The 18,759-nt window shown below is 48.5% G+C and overlaps 1 protein-coding gene across 1 annotated transcript in view; it reads right to left on the bottom strand.

Annotated features, from left to right (window-relative positions):
* ADAM19 (ADAM metallopeptidase domain 19) overlaps positions 1 to 18,759 on the bottom strand; it is a 91,159-nt gene that overhangs the window by 7,817 nt on the left and 64,583 nt on the right. The window contains exons 9-21 of the mRNA XM_062188765.1: positions 18,156 to 18,322; positions 16,239 to 16,323; positions 15,743 to 15,882; positions 14,949 to 15,126; positions 12,255 to 12,344; positions 10,566 to 10,761; positions 7,994 to 8,102; positions 6,000 to 6,204; positions 5,223 to 5,300; positions 5,030 to 5,138; positions 3,838 to 3,982; positions 2,310 to 2,394; positions 1,760 to 1,984 (exon numbers count right to left, since the gene is read on the bottom strand). Coding sequence (XP_062044749.1) covers positions 1,760 to 1,984; positions 2,310 to 2,394; positions 3,838 to 3,982; positions 5,030 to 5,138; positions 5,223 to 5,300; positions 6,000 to 6,204; positions 7,994 to 8,102; positions 10,566 to 10,761; positions 12,255 to 12,344; positions 14,949 to 15,126; positions 15,743 to 15,882; positions 16,239 to 16,323; positions 18,156 to 18,322 — 1,812 coding nt within the window. The remainder of the gene's footprint in view (positions 1 to 1,759; positions 1,985 to 2,309; positions 2,395 to 3,837; positions 3,983 to 5,029; positions 5,139 to 5,222; positions 5,301 to 5,999; positions 6,205 to 7,993; positions 8,103 to 10,565; positions 10,762 to 12,254; positions 12,345 to 14,948; positions 15,127 to 15,742; positions 15,883 to 16,238; positions 16,324 to 18,155; positions 18,323 to 18,759) is intronic.

Below are 18,759 nucleotides of genomic sequence, written 5' to 3'. Positions count from 1 at the left end.
GTTTGGCCCCGGAGGCCCAAGGGAAGCTGTGCTGACACTGGGTCGGGGCCCCCCCTGCCAGCAGCACTAGGGACTGCGGGAGCAGGGGCAGCAGGTGGAGCCCCCGTGCTTTCTCTCAGCCAGCTGGATTTCTGCTTCCCTAATGTCGTGCTGGTGCCTGCATCTCGGGGTGACACTGGACCCGCGTTCTTAGAACAAGACTCCAGTGTGGGTCTGGGAACAACGCGCTGCTCCCCCCTGCTCCCTGCTCCACGCCCCTCCTCTGGCACCTTTGTTCTCCTTCCTCCCCTACGCCCCCATATTCATACAGCGCCTCTCTGCTCTCCTCCTCCCCCTCTCTCCTCTAGCTCATATGAGCCGAACTGTGCACCTCCCCCTCTAAAAACAAATTCTTAAGCTGAAGCCTTAATCCCCAGCACCTCAGAATGTGACCATATTTAGAGATGAGGGCTTCAGAGGGGTGATTAAGTTGAGGCCAGGAGAGTGGGCCCTGATCCAGTGTGGTGTTCTGGTGAAAAAGAGGAAATTGAGACACACACAAACACATGGGGGATGCATGAGGACAGGGAACGGAGCATGTGAGGACACAGCCAGAAGCCAAGGAGACAGGCCTCAGGAGAAGGAACCCTGCCCACACCTTGACCTTGGACTTGCAGCCTCTGGGAGTGCTTGTTGAAGCCCCCGGCCCTGTGGCGCTCCGTTTATGGCTGCCCTAGCAACTAACACACCCCGGATCATCTTCCCTTGCCTCTCCTCCAGCCTCTGGCTTTCTGCCTTTCGCCCACACTCTCCTCTCTCCTTGTCTCTCCCCTACCTCCCTTTCTGCATGGATTTTCCCATCCTCCCCCTGCCCCATACAGCAAGAACAGGAGCATAGCGATTTCTCACCTTGGCCAACTGTCACACCATCCTCACTAGTGAGGGACCTTTCAAAGCCTGCAGCCAACCCCCAACTCCTAGTATCAGAGGCAGCATAGGCCCTGTGCAGCCCTCTAGATCTTGCTCAGAAGAGCCGCCCCACTCAATAGGTCACGCCCAAAACCACAAGACCGTTCCAGAAGGCACCATGCCAGCCCACCGCCCCGGAAACACCTGTGTCTGCACTGGGGGAGCTTTTATCGAGAAGGCGGGTTTGAGGCCATCAGAACAGTCATGCTGTGAAGAGGTTGCTGGTGAGGTCGAGGAGTCTCGACTCCACTCTCGCCTCCATGGGGCTTATGGCCCTTGATCTGCCCTGGATAAGGAAAGCATCAAGGCACACCCCTCAACACGACTTTCGAATGGTGGAAGACGCTGATATAAAATGTGAGAAAGTACGAGGGCACTGGACTCAGACTCGTACAGGGGGTCGGAGAGGGCACTTGTGCAAGGACACATGCGCCTGAGAGTGTGTGGGGGATAAACAGGAGTTGGCCTCGCAGAGGGCAAGGGGAATGCATCAGGCAGAGCTGAAGCATACGCAGAGACCTAGTGGCAAGAGGGGCCCAGGGAACTGAAACCAGGTCATCTGGGGTGGCAGGCAGGTAGTGGATGCTCATCAAGCAGGCCAACCAGGGCAGAAATGCTCTGTGGTTAGCGGCTGCCTGGGGCGTGTGCTTTCCCACACTCAGTGCTCTAACCCTGCATGTGTCCTGTGTTCACCAGAATGCAAAATACACAGGCCACTCCTGACACCTACCTTCCCAGCCTCCAGTATCACCCATTGAGGGGACCCTGAAAAGCAATGCTCCCAGCGCAGGGTTGCTGAGAAATCACTTACCCGGGACAGGATGCAGGTTGGTGCAGGGGGTACTGGCCGGCTTGGGGGTGGTCTCCTGGACGACTCCTTCCTTTCTAACTGAGTAGAGGCCCCTGGGGAGTTCCTAGCAGCCTTGCTCAGGTGAGCTGGCAGTGGTGCAGGTGGGGATCCACCATGCAGATAGTCTGGAGGGGGCCGAGGGGGAGGGTGGGAGGGCTTCCGCAGGGTTTCAGGGGTGCTGGTCACCTGTAGGCACAAGACAAAGAATGCGTGAGACCCAGGAACTCTCAAGGCACTTCCCACTTTAGGGGTGCCCTATGTGTGTCTGAGATGACCAGAGTCCCAGGGGAGGACAGACAGGCCAGCCTGTTGGGACCCCTAGGATCTAAGAGGTCAGCAGGTCAGCTGCAACCTTTTAAGTCATCCAGAGACATCAGAACACGTTTCTCAAGCCACTAAACTGGATTTATTTTTAGCTCATCTATGGGCTCCTAGAGGCTCTTAGGGAAATGCACCAGGGCCCTAAGGGATAAAGGAAAAGCAGCAAAGTTGGGTGGTACAAAGCTCTTACCTTCCGCCTGCCCTGGGGTGTTTGCAGCTTGAAAGTTGGGTTGGCATGACCTGTTCCGCTGTTCTGAGACACCCTGAAGGGACAACTAGAAACAAGGGACGGGAAAGGGGAAGAAGGGACGGTGTTCAGCCAGGGTCAGTGACTGAGCTGCCTTCACCCAAGTGCAGCCAGAATAAAGCAGCTAAATCCTCCCCAAATCTGCCCTGGAGGAAGCAGCATCGGTCCCCACAAGCCCACGCTCCTAGCTACGGGCAGTTTAGCATGGCCAATGGAGGACTCTCGAGGAAAGAATTGGCCTTATACAAAGCAGAGATTCTTAGCACCTTCTCATCACCCTTTTAAGGTCTTCCCTACTAAGGAGTCACACAAGGATGTCACCAGCCATCAACCAGTTCCCCTCAGGTATGGATCCAGAAGGTCTTGGGATTTCAAATCCCCTCTAGAGCAAGTATAACTTTTAGAGGAGATTTATTTATTTATTTGAAAGAGTTACAGAGACAGAAGGAGGGATAGACAGATCTTCCATCTACTCGGTCACTCCTCAGATGGCCACAGTGGCCAGGGCTAAATCAGGCCGAAGCCAGGAGCCAGGAGCCTCATCTGGGTCTCCCACATGGGTACAGGGGCCCAAGCACCTGGGCTATCTCCTGCTGCTTTTCCCAGTTTACTAGCAGGGAGCTGGAATGGAAGTGGAGCAGCCAGGACTTGAACCAGCACCCATATGGGATGCCAGCATTGTAGGCAGTGGCTTTACCCACTACACACAATGCCAGTCCTTAGAACTCAGAGACTATACCTCTTCAATAAGCAAACAGATGAGTGAGACACTTAAAAAAAGAGATTAGTTTGTCTTGGGTTGATGTCTAGTCACTGATGTGATTGGATTGAACTAGCCTTTCCTGCCTCGGTATCCTATTCCTTAAATGTGAGAATACGAACATAGTGTTTGACCCAGTGGTTAAGATACCCATATCCCCTGTTGGAGTATCTGGGTTTGATTTCTAGTTCCAGCTCCAGCTCCCGATGCCAGCTTTCTGCCAGTGCAGACCCTGGGAGGCAGCAGGTGATGGCTCAAGTAGCTGAATCCTTGCCACCCACATGGAAGACCCGAACTGAGTTCCCAGCTTACAGTTTTGGCCCTGGCCCAACCCTTCCCTTGTTTAGGCATCTGGGCACTGGACCAGCAGATGAGAGTTTTCTTTGCTTCTCAAATAAATAAATAAATAAAATTGGGGCAACAAATCAGTTAGATGGCAAATAGATTTCATTTCATTTCCTATTCCAGTGAATTGTCTGGGGGCATTCTGCTGAGAAGGACTTGAAAATGATGACCAGGTTTGGCAGAGAATACTTAAGATTAAGTAGTAATGTCTGCCATGGTCAGAGAGCATGACACATGGGAGAGGATAGCATGCACCTTGCATTCACCTTCCCTGAAGACCCACCACCACCAATTTTCACTAGGTACTTACAGAGAGCTTTATGATCCACCAGTGGACCCCAAGTCCTTCATGGGACTCTGGCCTACCTGAACTGCTGCCTCAACTTGGAAGGGAGGGCCGAAGGCTTGAGTTGGCCCAGTTTGTGGTTCTGTTTACAGCAGTAGTACATCAGCATAAGGATCACCAGGGTGATGATGGCTGCCACCACTCCAGCTACCACGGGACCAACACCTTCCAGAAATAGAATCCCAGTAAGGCATTCAGAAGCAGTCTGATAGTTAGCAGGAGTAGATTCCAAACAATGTATTCCTAATTTGCCTTCAGACGTTTGATTGCATTCCATTCGTATGACTGATTTTAACTTACGAATTATAATAAAAAACACGCACTGTGTATACGGGGAAACCACTAATATTAGCTTCAACAGCCAGGTCAGCTTGCTTTGCACAACCCTTATAATAGAAAGCTTCCACAGCCACTTCTGTTTAATTGAAAACACATCTTCCCAAGGCAAGCATTCAAGCTCTGCCACCAGGAGCTGCTAGTTTTCCCCCAAGTCATGGTTTTTCTGGACACAGAGCAAAGCAACCAAAACAGAGCACCAGGAGACTCAGACTGATTTCAGCCTACCACTCTCACTCACAGCCCGTGATTTTACACTTGGTGTTACCAAACCTGCCACAGTGTTCTCATGAATTGTACAAAGTACATTCACGCCTATGAAACACTATTTTTATCTGTTTTATATATTATAGCTCCTTCCCTGAAAGATTTTGGTGTTTTTTCTAAGTGCTTTGCTAAGTTTGGAAACCACCAGGCTAAAATCTCTAAGATTTCCATAAAAAAAAATTAAAACTTTTCTGAGTGTTCTGCGTCTGGTTCCACATTTTAACCTTTGTTCACCCAAGGAAATTGAAACCATCCTAACGTGCCTGGGTTCATTATTTTTAAGTGTGCAAAAGGACTGGTCATCAGCTCAACCCCTCAGAACAGGTGGGAATATCAATGACCGAGTTTCCCCTAATCTCCTGCTCTACGATTAGGGGCACAGTCCTCCACAGTGCATAGGGGCCTAGGTGCATAGTCCTCAGTGGTCACAAGAGCCACTGAGCCTCACTTGCTTTTCCTACTTGGCCTCTCTTTATCTTGCTGCCTTCATCTACAAAGTCAAGGTGATGAAGGTGACTTGATGTGGCTACTTGGCAACCTGCCCCCTGTTCCCACGCCCACACCTTCTAACATGGACGGGCAGAGGCCCCACGCAAGCCGGGCACTCACTTTCGGGAGGCATGGGCCCACTGTCGATGCTTCCCCCTTGGCCAGGAGTGTTGCAGAAAGGCGGGGCCCAGCCCCGGAAACAGTGGCAGTTCTGGTTGTTGTTGCAGACCTAGAGCAAAGGGAGAGCAGAGGTGTCAGCACCTGGAGAGCTCAGGCCTCCCATAGGACCCAGTGGGGCAAGCCCGGTACATACCCCATGGCCACTGCACTTCCTCCCACAGCCCTCGGTCTCAAAGAAGGAGGTATTCCTGCACTGCCCCTCAAAGCAGATCTGCAGCAAAGAGGAAGTGAAGGGATCAATACAACAGGAACCAGAGATCAGGCTTCTGCACTTAGGACGTACGGGGTTAGGGTTATTTATTATAGTAGAAAACGGCAAACAGCCTAAAAGGCCAATGTCAACTCAGTAGTTAACTAAATTTTGTACTTGCTACTGTCATTCAGGAGAAAGAAAACAATATGTTCAATGGACTACTACATAATATAGCATCCCACTATATGTTATGCTAGCTATATGTTAATTACTTAATTATATACTAATACAGGCTAAATTTAATGTTATATCTAAAAAATTATGATGACAGTAGCCTATGTCATGACAAGTACAATACCAAGAGCTTCCTATGTTCTTCATAATTTCATGGTCACAATTGACTCTATGAAATAGTTGATATTTTTTCCAGTCTTCTGGGACTTCTAATTCCTTTCAATTTCATATCATAATCAATGAGGATGAAAAACACTGGTTAACCCACCTAGGTGCTTAATAGGAATGATCTCCTTTCATCTTTAGAACAGTCCTACAGAGGATGCTTTGCTCCACCATACACACTTTAAAGAGGAAGCCACTGGGGCTCAAACACCGGCGGGGCTGGGACTGGGGCTATGGCAGCCTCCCCCAGAGCTCACATGTCCCCATCACTCCTTTCTGCAGCCTGGCTCCTGGGGGAGTCTGAGGGAAGGGACTCACGTGGTTGAAGCCACACTTGGTCCCGGTCATCACCAAGCCGGGGTCCAGCATGTCCCCCTCCTCCTCAGGGCCTCGGTAGACGTGGGTGCCCCGGCATCGGATATACCTCCCATTCGAGAAGATGGTGGTGTCGATGGGCACTGCGTTGGACTCCAAGGGCCGGGCCTCAGAGCTCTGACACTGGATCTTCCCACACTTGGCATCTCTGGACCCGACAGAGAGAGGGAGGCAAGGAGATGCAATCAGAGGCAAGAGAAGAATGGGGACACTGTAGAGCTTCAGGCTTTCTTGGGCAAGGCGGCAGCTGTGGGTAGGATGGGACAAAGGTCTGGGGCACAAGAAAATGCTCTAAGGAGCCCCCATTAGAGACCCCACATGGGCCAAGACCAAAGGATAGGAACAGACCTTTAGTCCCTGCACAGGGAGGACTGGCCTTGGGAATTCCTTCCTTCAAAGACAACTGCCTGGCCTGACAATTTGTCTCCTTGGGTTCTCTGCACAACCATTCCCCAGAGTGCTGTAGCCAGAGCCCGGGGTCATTTCCAACTTTACTCATGGGTTCAAGCAATGTTCAAGCCCTGTAAATGTTCCCTCCTCTATAGGAGGACTTCAGGAAATTTGCAGAAAAATGAAACCAAATGATAAGTTTATTTTGTTGCAAAAAGTTCATGTAAAATGAGTATCATGAAAAAACTATACAGATTACAATTTTTTTCACCAAAATAAATTTGCCTTTTAAAAAATTAATTAATTAATTTCATTTCCCATTTTATTTGAAAGGCAGAGAAACAGAGACAAACAGACAGATCTTCCATCTGCTGATTCACTCTCCAACAGCCTACAACAGCCAGGTATGGGCCAGGCCAGTCAGGAGCCTAGAACTCCAGGCTTTAGGGATCCAAGTATTTCAGGCATCATCAGCTGCTTCCAGGATGTGTATTGTCAAGAAGCTGGATCCACACCCAAAACGGGCTGCAGGTGTTCCAAGCAGCATCTTAACCAGTGCACCAAATGCTTTTGCTGCTAAACTTATTTTTTAATCACCCCTCCCTCCATTTTAAAAAAACTTTTTTGAATAACTCATATATCCACCTGAATTCACAACACATCCTCTCTTGCAAGAAAATGATTTTACGTAGCTTCAGTGCTGTCCCCTAGGAATCTAATATCCAAACTTCTCTCAAGCCAAAATCCAAACTCCCCTGGTCATACATTAAAGACTTTTCACAATTGGTCTGTGATTAACCATCCAGGGTAATTTCTCCATAGTCTCTCTCCATTGTACTCAAATATTTAACTTTATCAAATTGTTCTTAGTTCCTCCAACCGCCAGTTTTTCTCTACCCGTCTCTGCCTAGAATAGCGTCTTATGCATGAACACTACTCCCCAGCCTATTCACCTAGGAACTGCTCGAAATTTCAGTGTAACCCTAACTTCCTTTGGGAAACCACTCAGCTCACCTTGTTGGGTTGAGTGGCTCTCTCCACATCCCCATTATCACACGGTAATGTTAATTAAAAGTGCTATGCTGTCAGCACAGTATCTTGTACGTGGTAAACTTTAAACAAAGAGTGGAAGGAAGGAAGGATGGATTGATGGATGGGCGGATGGATGGATGGATGGATGGAGGGAGGGATGGATGGATGGAGGGATGGGTGGGTGACTGGGTGGATGGATGGTTAGAATGAATAAATGAATGGTGAGCTATTCAGTTGAGGGCCTATTTAGCACTCTGCAGAAATTCTGGTTCCCTGCCCTACTTTAAGGCAATCTTAAAAGGAAGCTTGATCAGCTTTCTAGGAAGCACTGCCACCCACACCCTCCCTCTGACTTCCTTAAGGCTGAATGGTGTATTGTCCAACAACAGGCCCAGAGCACACAACTGACTCCAACTGGGGCCAGCCATGCTGTGTTGGGCGGGAGTGAGGAGGACAGAGCAGGCATTGCCCTGTTGCCCCTGTTCATTCTATGGGGTCTGCCCTATGGTCATTACCTCTTGTCGCACTTCCTGTGTTCACCGTTCATGTCCTTCCCACAGTTTCCAAAGGTGTCTCCAGCCACATTCACCTTCTCAAAGCAGACATCAGGGGCAGGCTGGGCTCCTGGGTGGACAAGAAGCACAGTTGTCAGTACACTGGCCTGGCAGGAGCCCACAAGGGCAAAGCTAACTTTTGGTAAAATTCCCAAGTTGAAAATGTTTGGGGGAGGGGATACTCAGCTTTTCCTCCTCATAACCCATCAGGTTATTTCATGCTCACATTTTTATCAAGACCAATCCATAGGAAAATGTTTATACTAGATTTATTCCTTATTGACAACTTATATTTGTGTGTGTGTGTTGTGGGGGGGCAGGGTAAGTTCTTGGTTGTTGCATCCTATGCTTGCTGTCTAATGAAGAAGTTCTGTCCCATTTCAGGAATTTAGGAAATCAGTAATATATGCAGACAGAAAGCACATCTTTGGAAATTTTCCCTTTAGCCATCCAGTTCCTACTTTCCTACATCCTAGAGAAGCAACAATTAACAGAGTATTTCATAGATATAATCGTATCTCTATCATAGGTATATTTGTGTGTTTCTTCTTGAGATAATTGAACTAATAAAGAATAGAAGCAAATTCCATTCACTGCTTAGCACCTTGCATTTCTATGTGGCTTATTGTGGGAGACAACTTTATTCAACACATACAAAGCTGCCTCCTTTTATTTAACAACACAGTGCTCTAACACTTGAGAGAACCAGAATTAATTTAATCAGTCCATACTAAGGATTTACATGTTGTTATCACTACACTTAAAATGGTGTGATATCAGCCTTACAACTGTCTCTCTGCATTCATGTTGCTATGGGTTGATGCATTCCCCAAGGGTTCATGTGTTGGATCTTAGTCTTCAGTATGGTGGTACTGGTAGATGGCGTCAAACTTCCAAGAGGAGGGAGGCTACTGGGAAACACTCAGGTTATTGAGGCTACTGCCCTCAGAAGGAATTAATCTTGTTCCCCCTGGAATCTTGGTTTACTTCTCGCAAGTGGGTTGTTAGAATATCAAGTCTGACTCCCTCCTTGCACTTGGTTTCCTATCTTGTCACGTGAACTCTCCATCTTGCAAGTGCTACTGCCACTGGGATGCCACCCAGCATGAAGTCCTCCCCAGAGATGAGCTGATGCCAGTGCCCTGCCCTTGAACCTCCAGGACTGTGAGTTAAGTAAACCTGTTTCCTTCCATCCTTCCTTCCTTCCTCCCTCTCTCTCTCTCTCTTTTTCTCCCTCCCTCCCTTCCTTTTTTAAATTGTAGCTAGCAAGGGCATGGGAAGACAAGTCTTGCTCTTCTTTTTATTTTTAAAGATTTATTTTTTTATTTAAGAGGTAGAGTTATAGACAGAGAGAGGGAAAGAGACAGAGAGATAGGTCTTCCATCCACTGGTTCACTCCCCATATGGCCACAATGGCCGGAGCTAAGCCCATCCAAAGCCAGGGGCAAGGAGCTTCTTACGGGTTTCCCATGCGGGAGCAGGGGCCAAGGACTGGGGCCATCTTCCACTGCTTTACCAGGGCACAGCTGAGAGCTGGGTCAGAAGAGGAGCAACTGGGACATGAACTGGTGCCCATATGGGATGCTGGCACCACAGGAGGAGACTTAGCCCACTAAACCACAGCGCCAGCCCCAAACCTGTTTTCTTTATGAAGCACCCAGACTTGAGTACTTTATATTAACTAGCTGAATATAGATTAATTAAGTTAATACAATGAGGAAGTATAAGTGAAAGGTCCAATAAGCACATTCAAAATTTTGGTACTGGGGTCCGTATTGCAGTGTAGTGGGTAAAGCTATTGCCTTTGACACCAGCATTCCATATGGATGCTGACTCAAGTATTGGCTGCTCCACTTCTAATCCAGCTCCCTGCTAATGGCCTGGGAAAGCAGTAGAAGATGACCCAAGTATTTGGGTTCCTGCCACCCACGTGGGAGATGAGTATGAAGAACCTAGCTCCTGGCTTCGGCCTGGCCCGGCACCGGCCATTTGTGGCCATCTGAGGATCGAACCAATGGATGGAAGACTTCTCTCTTTCTCTCTCTCTGTAACTTTTTCAAAACAAATAAATCTTTAAAAGAAAGGTGTGTTTTTTTTGGTATCTCCAAATTGCTTCACACCCTCCACAGTACCATATTACTGCCGTTGTTGCTGTTATAGGAGTCACACATCATCTTTCAGTCTTCACAATGTGAGCCACATAAACCCTACAGTGGTGAAAATTTGCTTTCCCTAATATGACTGAGCTTAAATAAGTTTTCACAGCATAAGGGCCATTTGCATTTGCTTTCCTGTGGCCAAGTTCTGCTTCTTTCTCCTTTGGATTATTCATACTCATTCGCCCACTCTCAGACTGAAGTTTCAAGGGACTGGGAGGAACGTTGCCCATTTCTCTCACTGAACCCCTCCCCTGAGTAAGGGAAGGAAGGAGGCAGGACCTGGAGGTGCTGTTTTGAACTAAGTGTCTCACTGGGGTGCTGGCTGGGAAGTGGTGGGGAGGAAAGTGGGCTTTGCTCCCCAGGGGAGCCCTTACCGGGACCCCACAGCTGCTGGCACTGCTCCTGGTAGGTGAGGCACATGCCGTTGTAGCAGTAGGCCTGGCCGCCCTCACAGGGGGTGCCGTCCATCTGGTAGAAGTTGGTGGGGCAGTGGGGAGACTTGCCAGTGCAGAACTCCGGGAGGTCACACTGCCGGGCCTGCTCACGACACGGGGTGCCAGGAGCCAGCAGCTGAGCCACGGAACAAAACAAAAAATAGTCAGCCTCCCATCTCCCTCAACTGTACAACCCAAGGGCTTCTCAGCGCCACTCCTGTGGAATGGAGATGTCCATCATCACTATATCACAGCATTTTTTATGACCTCATCAGTTCAGGCCATCATCAACCCTCTAACCCAAATGGTGGCTTAAGATTTCTCAGGGGCCTTTCACAAATGCCAACTCACTTCCTTCTTCATAACAATATCAAAAAGTGGTTAGGAAACAACAGTTGTGTAACACTTTTTTACATGCTTAAGTAATAACAGCTAACCTTGAAGCAGCTCCCACAGAAGAGCCCAGCACAATTTCATTTACTTTTCGTGATGGACCCATGTAATAAAATTCTCCCTGTTTAACAGATGATGAAACCAGAGGCTCAAAGAGGCTAAACAACATATCCAAAGTCTCATGGTTCCTAAGTTGCAGTGGAAAAAGACCCATTATTACACACACATAAACACACACACACACAGACACTGACGTACACATGTACAAAAAACTAGTATACACATGTCTTCTGTGAATTTACAAAGCACTTTAGCTATAATACATCCCTCTATCGAGCCAGGCACTGGGCAGAGTATGTTACACAGTATCCATGAGACAGACAACACTATTTCGTTGCTTTGCAGCTTAAATACCTTGACTCATAGCACAGCTGGGGCGAATGGTAGAAACTGAGCGTTTACTTGAGTCTTACAGCCTCCCTGAGGGGCCAGTGTTAACCAACATGCTTCCCATTTAAAGATAAAGAAAGAACCTCAGCTCACATGGGTACCAGGTTGCCCAAAGTCCCACAGGCAGGACTTAGCCAAGGTTTCAGACCCCAGGGAATCCTTTCCGAGGATTTCTAAGCTGAACTCCTAGGACTGAACTGGATGGCCACACTCCATGCTTCCTCTTAGGCCTTGGTTCAGCACTGGAAGCACTCAACTCAGCTCAGCCTCCCTGCAGGGCACCAGGTCAAACCTGGTGGCGTGTGAGTTCCCCTGAGCCAGGCAAGGAAACTTCCAACTGAGGATAAAGTCCTTTGCTGCCCCCCCGCCCAGGAGCTCCCAGGGGACCCCGCAGCACCCACAAAGGTCCTCTTGGGAGGCAGACATTCTGACAGGCCCCTCTGAGGCTACTCTCAGGCCATGCCTTTCAGAAGGCAGGGATTATTATAGGTATACTCATGTACACATGTAAGTACATACACACTCACCTATGCTTACGTATACTTTTATGTATGATATGTGTACATGTATAATTACATATGTATCTTACATAAAGTCCCCAGCAAGGATTCCATGATCAAACATATTATCATTTCTTCAATGGAATATAAATATACGTTTTAGATGTGATTTTTAAGAAATTATAGTTAGTCTTAGGCCAAGTAGAATCACGTTTTATCACCAAATGTGCTTAATTGTTTTCAGCTGTCAGAACGGAGGGCAAGGCAGGGGGAAAGGGCCACTTACCTTACACTGGTGGCAGCAGGAGCCATGGGCACACTCGGCTCCTTCCCTCAGGGTGCAGTTAGAGGCGTTGCAGCAGGGGTTGTTGCATTCCTGGGGAGGCAGTGAAGCCAGCATGAGCTCCTGAGGCAGCAGGAGCGAGGGACATCCCAGCCCTGCCCCCCGACATGTCCCTGGAGCCCCAGCTCCCCAGGAACCCCTTCCCCCAAAAATCACTTGACAGCTTCATCACCAAGGCAAAAGGTATTTATCAGAGAAAATGCACATATGCTCAAATCCTCAGTGCCCACAACTTACATGCAACTACATTACGAGTGCATTTTCCCATAGCCAACACACACACTCTTAGGCTAATTTGACAAAATCACAGTATCTGCATTGCTTTTTAACTAAATAGAATATGCACAACTGTCCAGGCAGCTGTAGTCTGCTAAACCATGGCTTTTCACACAGTCTTACGTTACAGAGAAATGTCTGATTTACTTTTCTCATGCTCAGTGGAACATCTGGGGAGCCTGTCTTCCACTCCTGCAAACCCCTCCAGGCTGCACACACTCCAGGCTTCATTATCCCATACTGGGGCCCGTGAAGCCAGGCATGGGGAACAACCTCTTCATGTGCACGCCTGGCCTCTGCCCTCAGACTGCTTTCTCCATCTGCTGTCCTTCCTAGATCTCCTTAGCCTGGACCATTCAGGGGTCCCTAACACTCTCTTCTTGTTTCCTGTCCCTCAAGTCCTCACTGGCTGACATACAGCCTGAAATTTTAAAATCCCTCTCAGTGACTGAGTGTCCTTATTATGCTCCTACAACATTCACAGCTGTGCCCATAAACCATTTCATGACAATGTTCCAGGCTCCAGCATCACAGCTTGTGAGGCAGCAATGCCCTCATGTCCACTGGCTGGCCAGGACACATGGCCAAATTCAAGTCTTATCTGCCTGGGGCCACCTCATTTTTATTAACCATATCATAACTATAACTGTCTGGGGGTCTAGCATGTTGTGGAGACACATCTCACCACCTGACTGCAGACACGTGTCCACCTGTCTCCTATAAAGAAAAAGATTGCTTTCCCCACATTATCCTGGGTTCTGGGCCAGTGCACCTGCTCTTCTAACATACATATTTCTTCCCACCTCAAGACAGATCTCCCACTTAGCTAAAATATGCCTTCCCTCCCTGTGCTCCCAACCCCTCCCACCAAAACAGCCTCCTTTCACATTGTATCTGTTCATGAGATTTGCCCTTCTGTGCAAATCCCACTTGCCATGCACTATACTTCCGTACTTGGCCAGTTGTTTGGTCAATGCATGTTTCCCCTGCTAGACTACAAGCTCCCCAAGGACAGGAACCATGTGAATTTTGGCCATTTGTCCAGTCTCGCCCACTCAATCCAAAGCCCACATTCAGTACTTGCTGAACAGGCAGCTGCCCATAAAGGACAATTGACCCAACTCACCCACCTCAATCCCACCCGCTGGCCCTCCCTCCACACTGACATGGCTCCCTCTTTTCTGAAGGTCTGGGCTGATCTCTCTAAGCTCATGAGGGTAGGGTGGTAGCCTCTTTAACACTTGTTTTAATTCCAAAATTCACATGATGGCATTAAAAAAAATCACAACTAGAGATTATAAGGTCAAATACATTTTTTTTATTTATTCAAAGGAGCTTCAAATAGTTCTTGAAAAAATAGACATTTTCTTTATTGACACACAGAGCTCCCATCCACTGACTGGTTCCTTCCCCAAAAGCCCATACAATGGCCAGGATTGAGCCAGGTAGAAGCCAGGAACTGGGAATTCAATCCAGACCTCCCATATGGGTAGTAAGGACCCAACGACTTCAGCACTGACCTGCTGCCTCCCAGGGTTCACTTCAGCAGAAATGGGACCTGGGATTGGGAGCCGAGACTGGAATCTACACACTCCGACGTGGGATGCAGGTATCCTGTCTTAACTGCCAGGCCAAACTCTCACCCCAACTCTGTCTTTTAATTACATTTTCCTTGAACTTCCTTTGTACTGTCACTTGGTTTTTTTGACCAAATTGTTTTGCACATATATTTCACATACACATTTCCATCTTCTACAAAATAGAGATGAAACAACTCAGTTCTGCTTTTTGCAGAGCAACACGCAGCTGTTAAAAATGACAGAGCCGTGCTGTGTGCCCTTCACACTCACTTTGGAGATCAGAAGGAAGGAAAGAGATTATTCACAAATAGTTCTGCTCCCTCTCCCTCCGCAGCCCTTTCCAGATGACAGCATTTCCTACATCCCCTTTCAGTCACCCCGTCTCCAGGCCCAACAGTGCATGCTTGTTATTTTAAGCATCCTCAGGAGGCCCGTGTTCAAGTTCATGTGTCCAGCTGTGCGGCCTCCAGCTGGAAAAGCCAAAGAGGCCATCTGTGGCTCTACTGGGGAAGGGAGAGCCACCACACCTCATGATCATGGTTTCTGGTTAGACAGATGCTCTCTAATCTTAGTGACAAACAGTGCTAACCACAAACAGGAGAGGCTCCAGATACAGTCTACCTGGAAGGCTTACTCTACACATCTGATATGCAGTGGGGCCTTTAGTCATAGGTTAACAGATGCCTGTGACCAGGGAATTTTCCACTGTATTCACTTTTGACCTGAAGCTTTAAAACCAATGCAAATTCCTCCCTCTCACTAGCACTGCTGTGACACTTACCTCTTCCTCCCCACAGTCACACTCTTCTCCATCTTCCAGGTACCCATTTCCACACCTCCGGCCTCCATATAGCGTCCTGGTGTCTGGCATGTTGGAGAGACACATTCCACCACCAGACTGCAGATACCTGTCCAGCTCCTTCCGGTTGCATCCATTGAATACTCTGGGGAAAGGGTGCCTGACAGAAGGTAAGGCTGGAATGAGTTGGGAATTCTGAGCATTCAGCAGCCAGACGGTGGCCAACTGTGCTACCAAGGAGGCTGGTGCCATCCAGACAAAATAAATCTTTTTGTAAAAATCTTTCATGACTATAGGAAGATGCAGCCGCCTTGTCCTTGGTCCTTGTAGGTAATGCAGCCTGCGAACTCCTCCCTGAGGAGTCCCTGTGAGGTGTGTGGATGCTCCCTTCTGGGGGCTACTTCAGACCTTTCAAGCAAGTAACAGCAGTGACCAAACTCCTTTGCAATGGAAGGACCAAGAATTGTGACCTCATCAAAAATTCATGAAGGGAAAAATAGACATGTGGTCAGGCCAATTTTACAGCTGAAGATACCAAGACAGAAAATAAGAATAACTAAGATTCTACCAGCACAAAACCTCCTCCTAGTGCTCCGGTCTACATTCTTCCTCCTTGGTCCTTTGCTAGGTTCTTTGTCATGGAAACCACAATTCTCTCCAAAGCTCCCCCAGAGTTATACCAGGGCTCCCTGGGGCCAGGTGGGAGGAACACTGGGGTCCCACTCACCGTCCGCGGCCCACCCTCCTCCCATCCTCACCCTTCCTGTTTGACTCACCCAGTGGCAGCTGCCATGATGCAGCCACCATCAGCGGCGCTGGCAGAGCAGCAGTCTGCAGAGTCATGACTCATGCCAAAGTTGTGGCCCATCTCATGGGCCATGGTGGCAGCCACGCCAATGGCATTCTCAGAGTGGTCCTGCTCAGGGAGAGAGATCAGGAGGAGGTCAAGGGGATAGATATGCCTCTCCGCCACCTCCCTGCCTTTTCCTCAGCCAAGCCTGGCAACTCTCCGCTGATTCGACTGTTACTAAGCATGCAGTCCCTCCACACCTACTTTTGAAAGCAATTCTAAAGCCACTGTCACTCTTCGGAAATAAAATATTTAAAAGAAGAACATGTTCCCTGAGTTCTTGAAGGTTGCAGACCATCTGACCTACTGATGAATCTCCAGGCCAATAAACGCTTTACAAACAAAGGAAAGAGGCGAACTTCTCCCTCATTCTTTTCTTTAACATACGTATCTCTCCAGGACACAATGGAACTGAGACTCACCATGTTCACTCCTCCAGACTGGTACACAGAGCACATGGCCATGAGGGGGGCCAGGCCAATGGTGGTTCCTTGGAAGGACCTTCCCCTGCCAAGAAGGAAGGAAAGGGTGATTTGGGTGGAGGCTGAAAAGGCTGTTGTAATGTGCCCGGGAGTGGGTGGCCACCCTGGTGTTTCCTGGCCCCACAGACATCCCCAGATCATTCCCAAGGGAGGTGCCCCGGTAATCAGGCCAACTGGAAAACTTCCAGGTCGCCACACCTCTCACTTCCTCTCACCTACTCCCTTACTGCGACAGAGAAACATAACGAGAGAGCCAAAGAGCACGTTTCCCCCACAGTATGCCCTTAACCAGGTCCCTGGAAGGAAGTGGGCAGGGCTTGAAAAGCTGCATCCCATTCCTGCTGCACAGGAAGAGGTCAGAGCGGGGGTTCAGGGAAGGTGGCACAGGTTCTGATGCTGAAGTGAATCATGCTCACTTTCACCACCTGCCAGGGTCCTGGGCCCTGTGCTTGGCTCTGTGTGCTTTGAGGGATGGAGGTGGGGCGCTTAGGGCAGCAGCTGTGGAGCTGATGCTTCATTCCCACATCATCTGGGGCTAAGGAAACAGCTGTGTCCCATCAGGAGCCTCACAAAGTACAGCTGGGTGCAAGAATTGACTGTTTCTGCCTTTGTTTTGCAATTGTGACCCTAATGTGCCAACAGCCAGCTACATTCCCCCTGCTTAACAGAGCCCTCTTTCAGCTATATACACCCAGGGTAGAAAGAAGAAATAAAACACCAGTGTTGTGCATGCCACAAACATGTACACAGAGATTCATTACATAGTACTTATCTTCATGCTTGTCTTCTTATCTAGACCATGAAATCTTTGAAAGTCAAGACTATGGTATTCATCCTGGAATTACTCAACCTAGCCTGAACCTGGGTGCATAATAACTATTTACTGAATTAAAGGCAGATTTCAGAGAATCAACTCACAAAGGAATATACAAAACGCATGCCCATCTATGAGTGCATGGAGCACTTAGCCAGTGCTCTGAAGAAGACCTGCTGGAAACCCGGATTTGAAGTCTGGCCCAAAGAAGGACACTATGCTTCCAAAGCTCAGGTCCAAATTTTTGGTAACCAAAAATATTCTTCTTAGGCAAATACAGTGCTGTGAATTAATCACTTGAAGTCCAGGTTGTTGGGAATAGTTATTTTCCTGTTTCTTTTAAAGGGAAAAAACAAGCTTTAAATGACTGTGCTAACTCTTGGTTTCATTATTTATGTGTCTTTTATAATTACCTCAAAGCAACTTTGGAAGCCAACACTATTAAGTATAATAATCACCCTTGGAAGACTGTCACATATCAGCACAACCTCCACCATTGTCTGTTCTTTTTTCTCCAGAACTGATGAAAACCCAACCCAACCCCTCCCCCTACACACACAGTTCTACACTCTCTGCCACTTGCACTGTCTCAGGCTCTCGGTCCTGAGCTCCCGAGGACGACCAGGATCCTCCTCTGCTGTGCCTATGCTGGGAGATTAGCCCATGTACTGGAACAAAATGCTCAGAAAATCAAGATGAGCCCCTTAGAAAGTCTGTTTCACAGGGGCCCATGACCAACAGCCAGACACTTTCCAAATACACACTCCATTGCTCCAGGTGCTCAACTGATGTGTCAAGTCTAAGTTTCTCCTGGAGAAAGGACTGGTCTGACTCTTGAGGTTTTTACTAATTTTTTTTCAAGGTGTGCTGGGTATAAAGCATGTGTCTGAGAAAAGCCTGATTGCCAGGACCAGGGAGCCAGGATGGCCTTGTACAACCAGCACTCACCGCTGGGAAAGAAAGCGGCAAACCAAGGACATGTACAGCGGGTAGAGGCTTTGCGGCCAAGGCCAACGCAAGACACACACAGAGACATCACTTACGTGATTAACTGTGCATTGTCATGGTTCTTCTGGGCAAGCAGCTTGCGTCTCCAACTAAGAAATGACCAGAGAGTAGAGTACGGATTCTCTGAAACTTCACACATATCCCCATGAGTCCAGACTTCCAAGCCCACGAGAGCAATCCGAATATTCAAGGATCGGTAAAACTGAAAGGACACACAGAAAAGCCACAGGAGCTGTCAACACCACTTGGGACTTAACAGCCTCATCCTAGCCAAAGAGTTCAGAGCACAGAGACCAGATTTCCCGCCACCTGTGGCTCCAGGGATAAGGGGGGAAGAGGTACTTTTTTCAGAAGGGAAAGGGAAGCTGCGAGAGAAGCACACAGGGGTGACTTGACTTACAGAAGACTGAGATGGGACAGAAAATTGGTCTCAAGTAGCTGCAGCGCTCTCCCGTGGGAAAAGGATGGGTATCGTCTCGCCCGGTCCTCAGGAGGGCTGAGCTCACCAGGTAAAACAGACAGCAAGAGAAGTTTCATCTTAAGGTAGGGAAGAAGCTTTCAAACAAAGCTGGTCATGAGTCGGCTCAGAGCTAAGCGCTGCTGTAATCTGCAAGGAGGACCCTTGTCTGGGCTGTCTGC

This window comes from Lepus europaeus, chromosome 4 (assembly GCF_033115175.1).
Source record: "Lepus europaeus isolate LE1 chromosome 4, mLepTim1.pri, whole genome shotgun sequence".
Classification (NCBI taxonomy): domain Eukaryota; kingdom Metazoa; phylum Chordata; class Mammalia; order Lagomorpha; family Leporidae; genus Lepus; species Lepus europaeus.
Note: the sequence above shows the minus strand (reverse complement) of the source record. Positions and strands in the feature narration are given on the sequence as shown.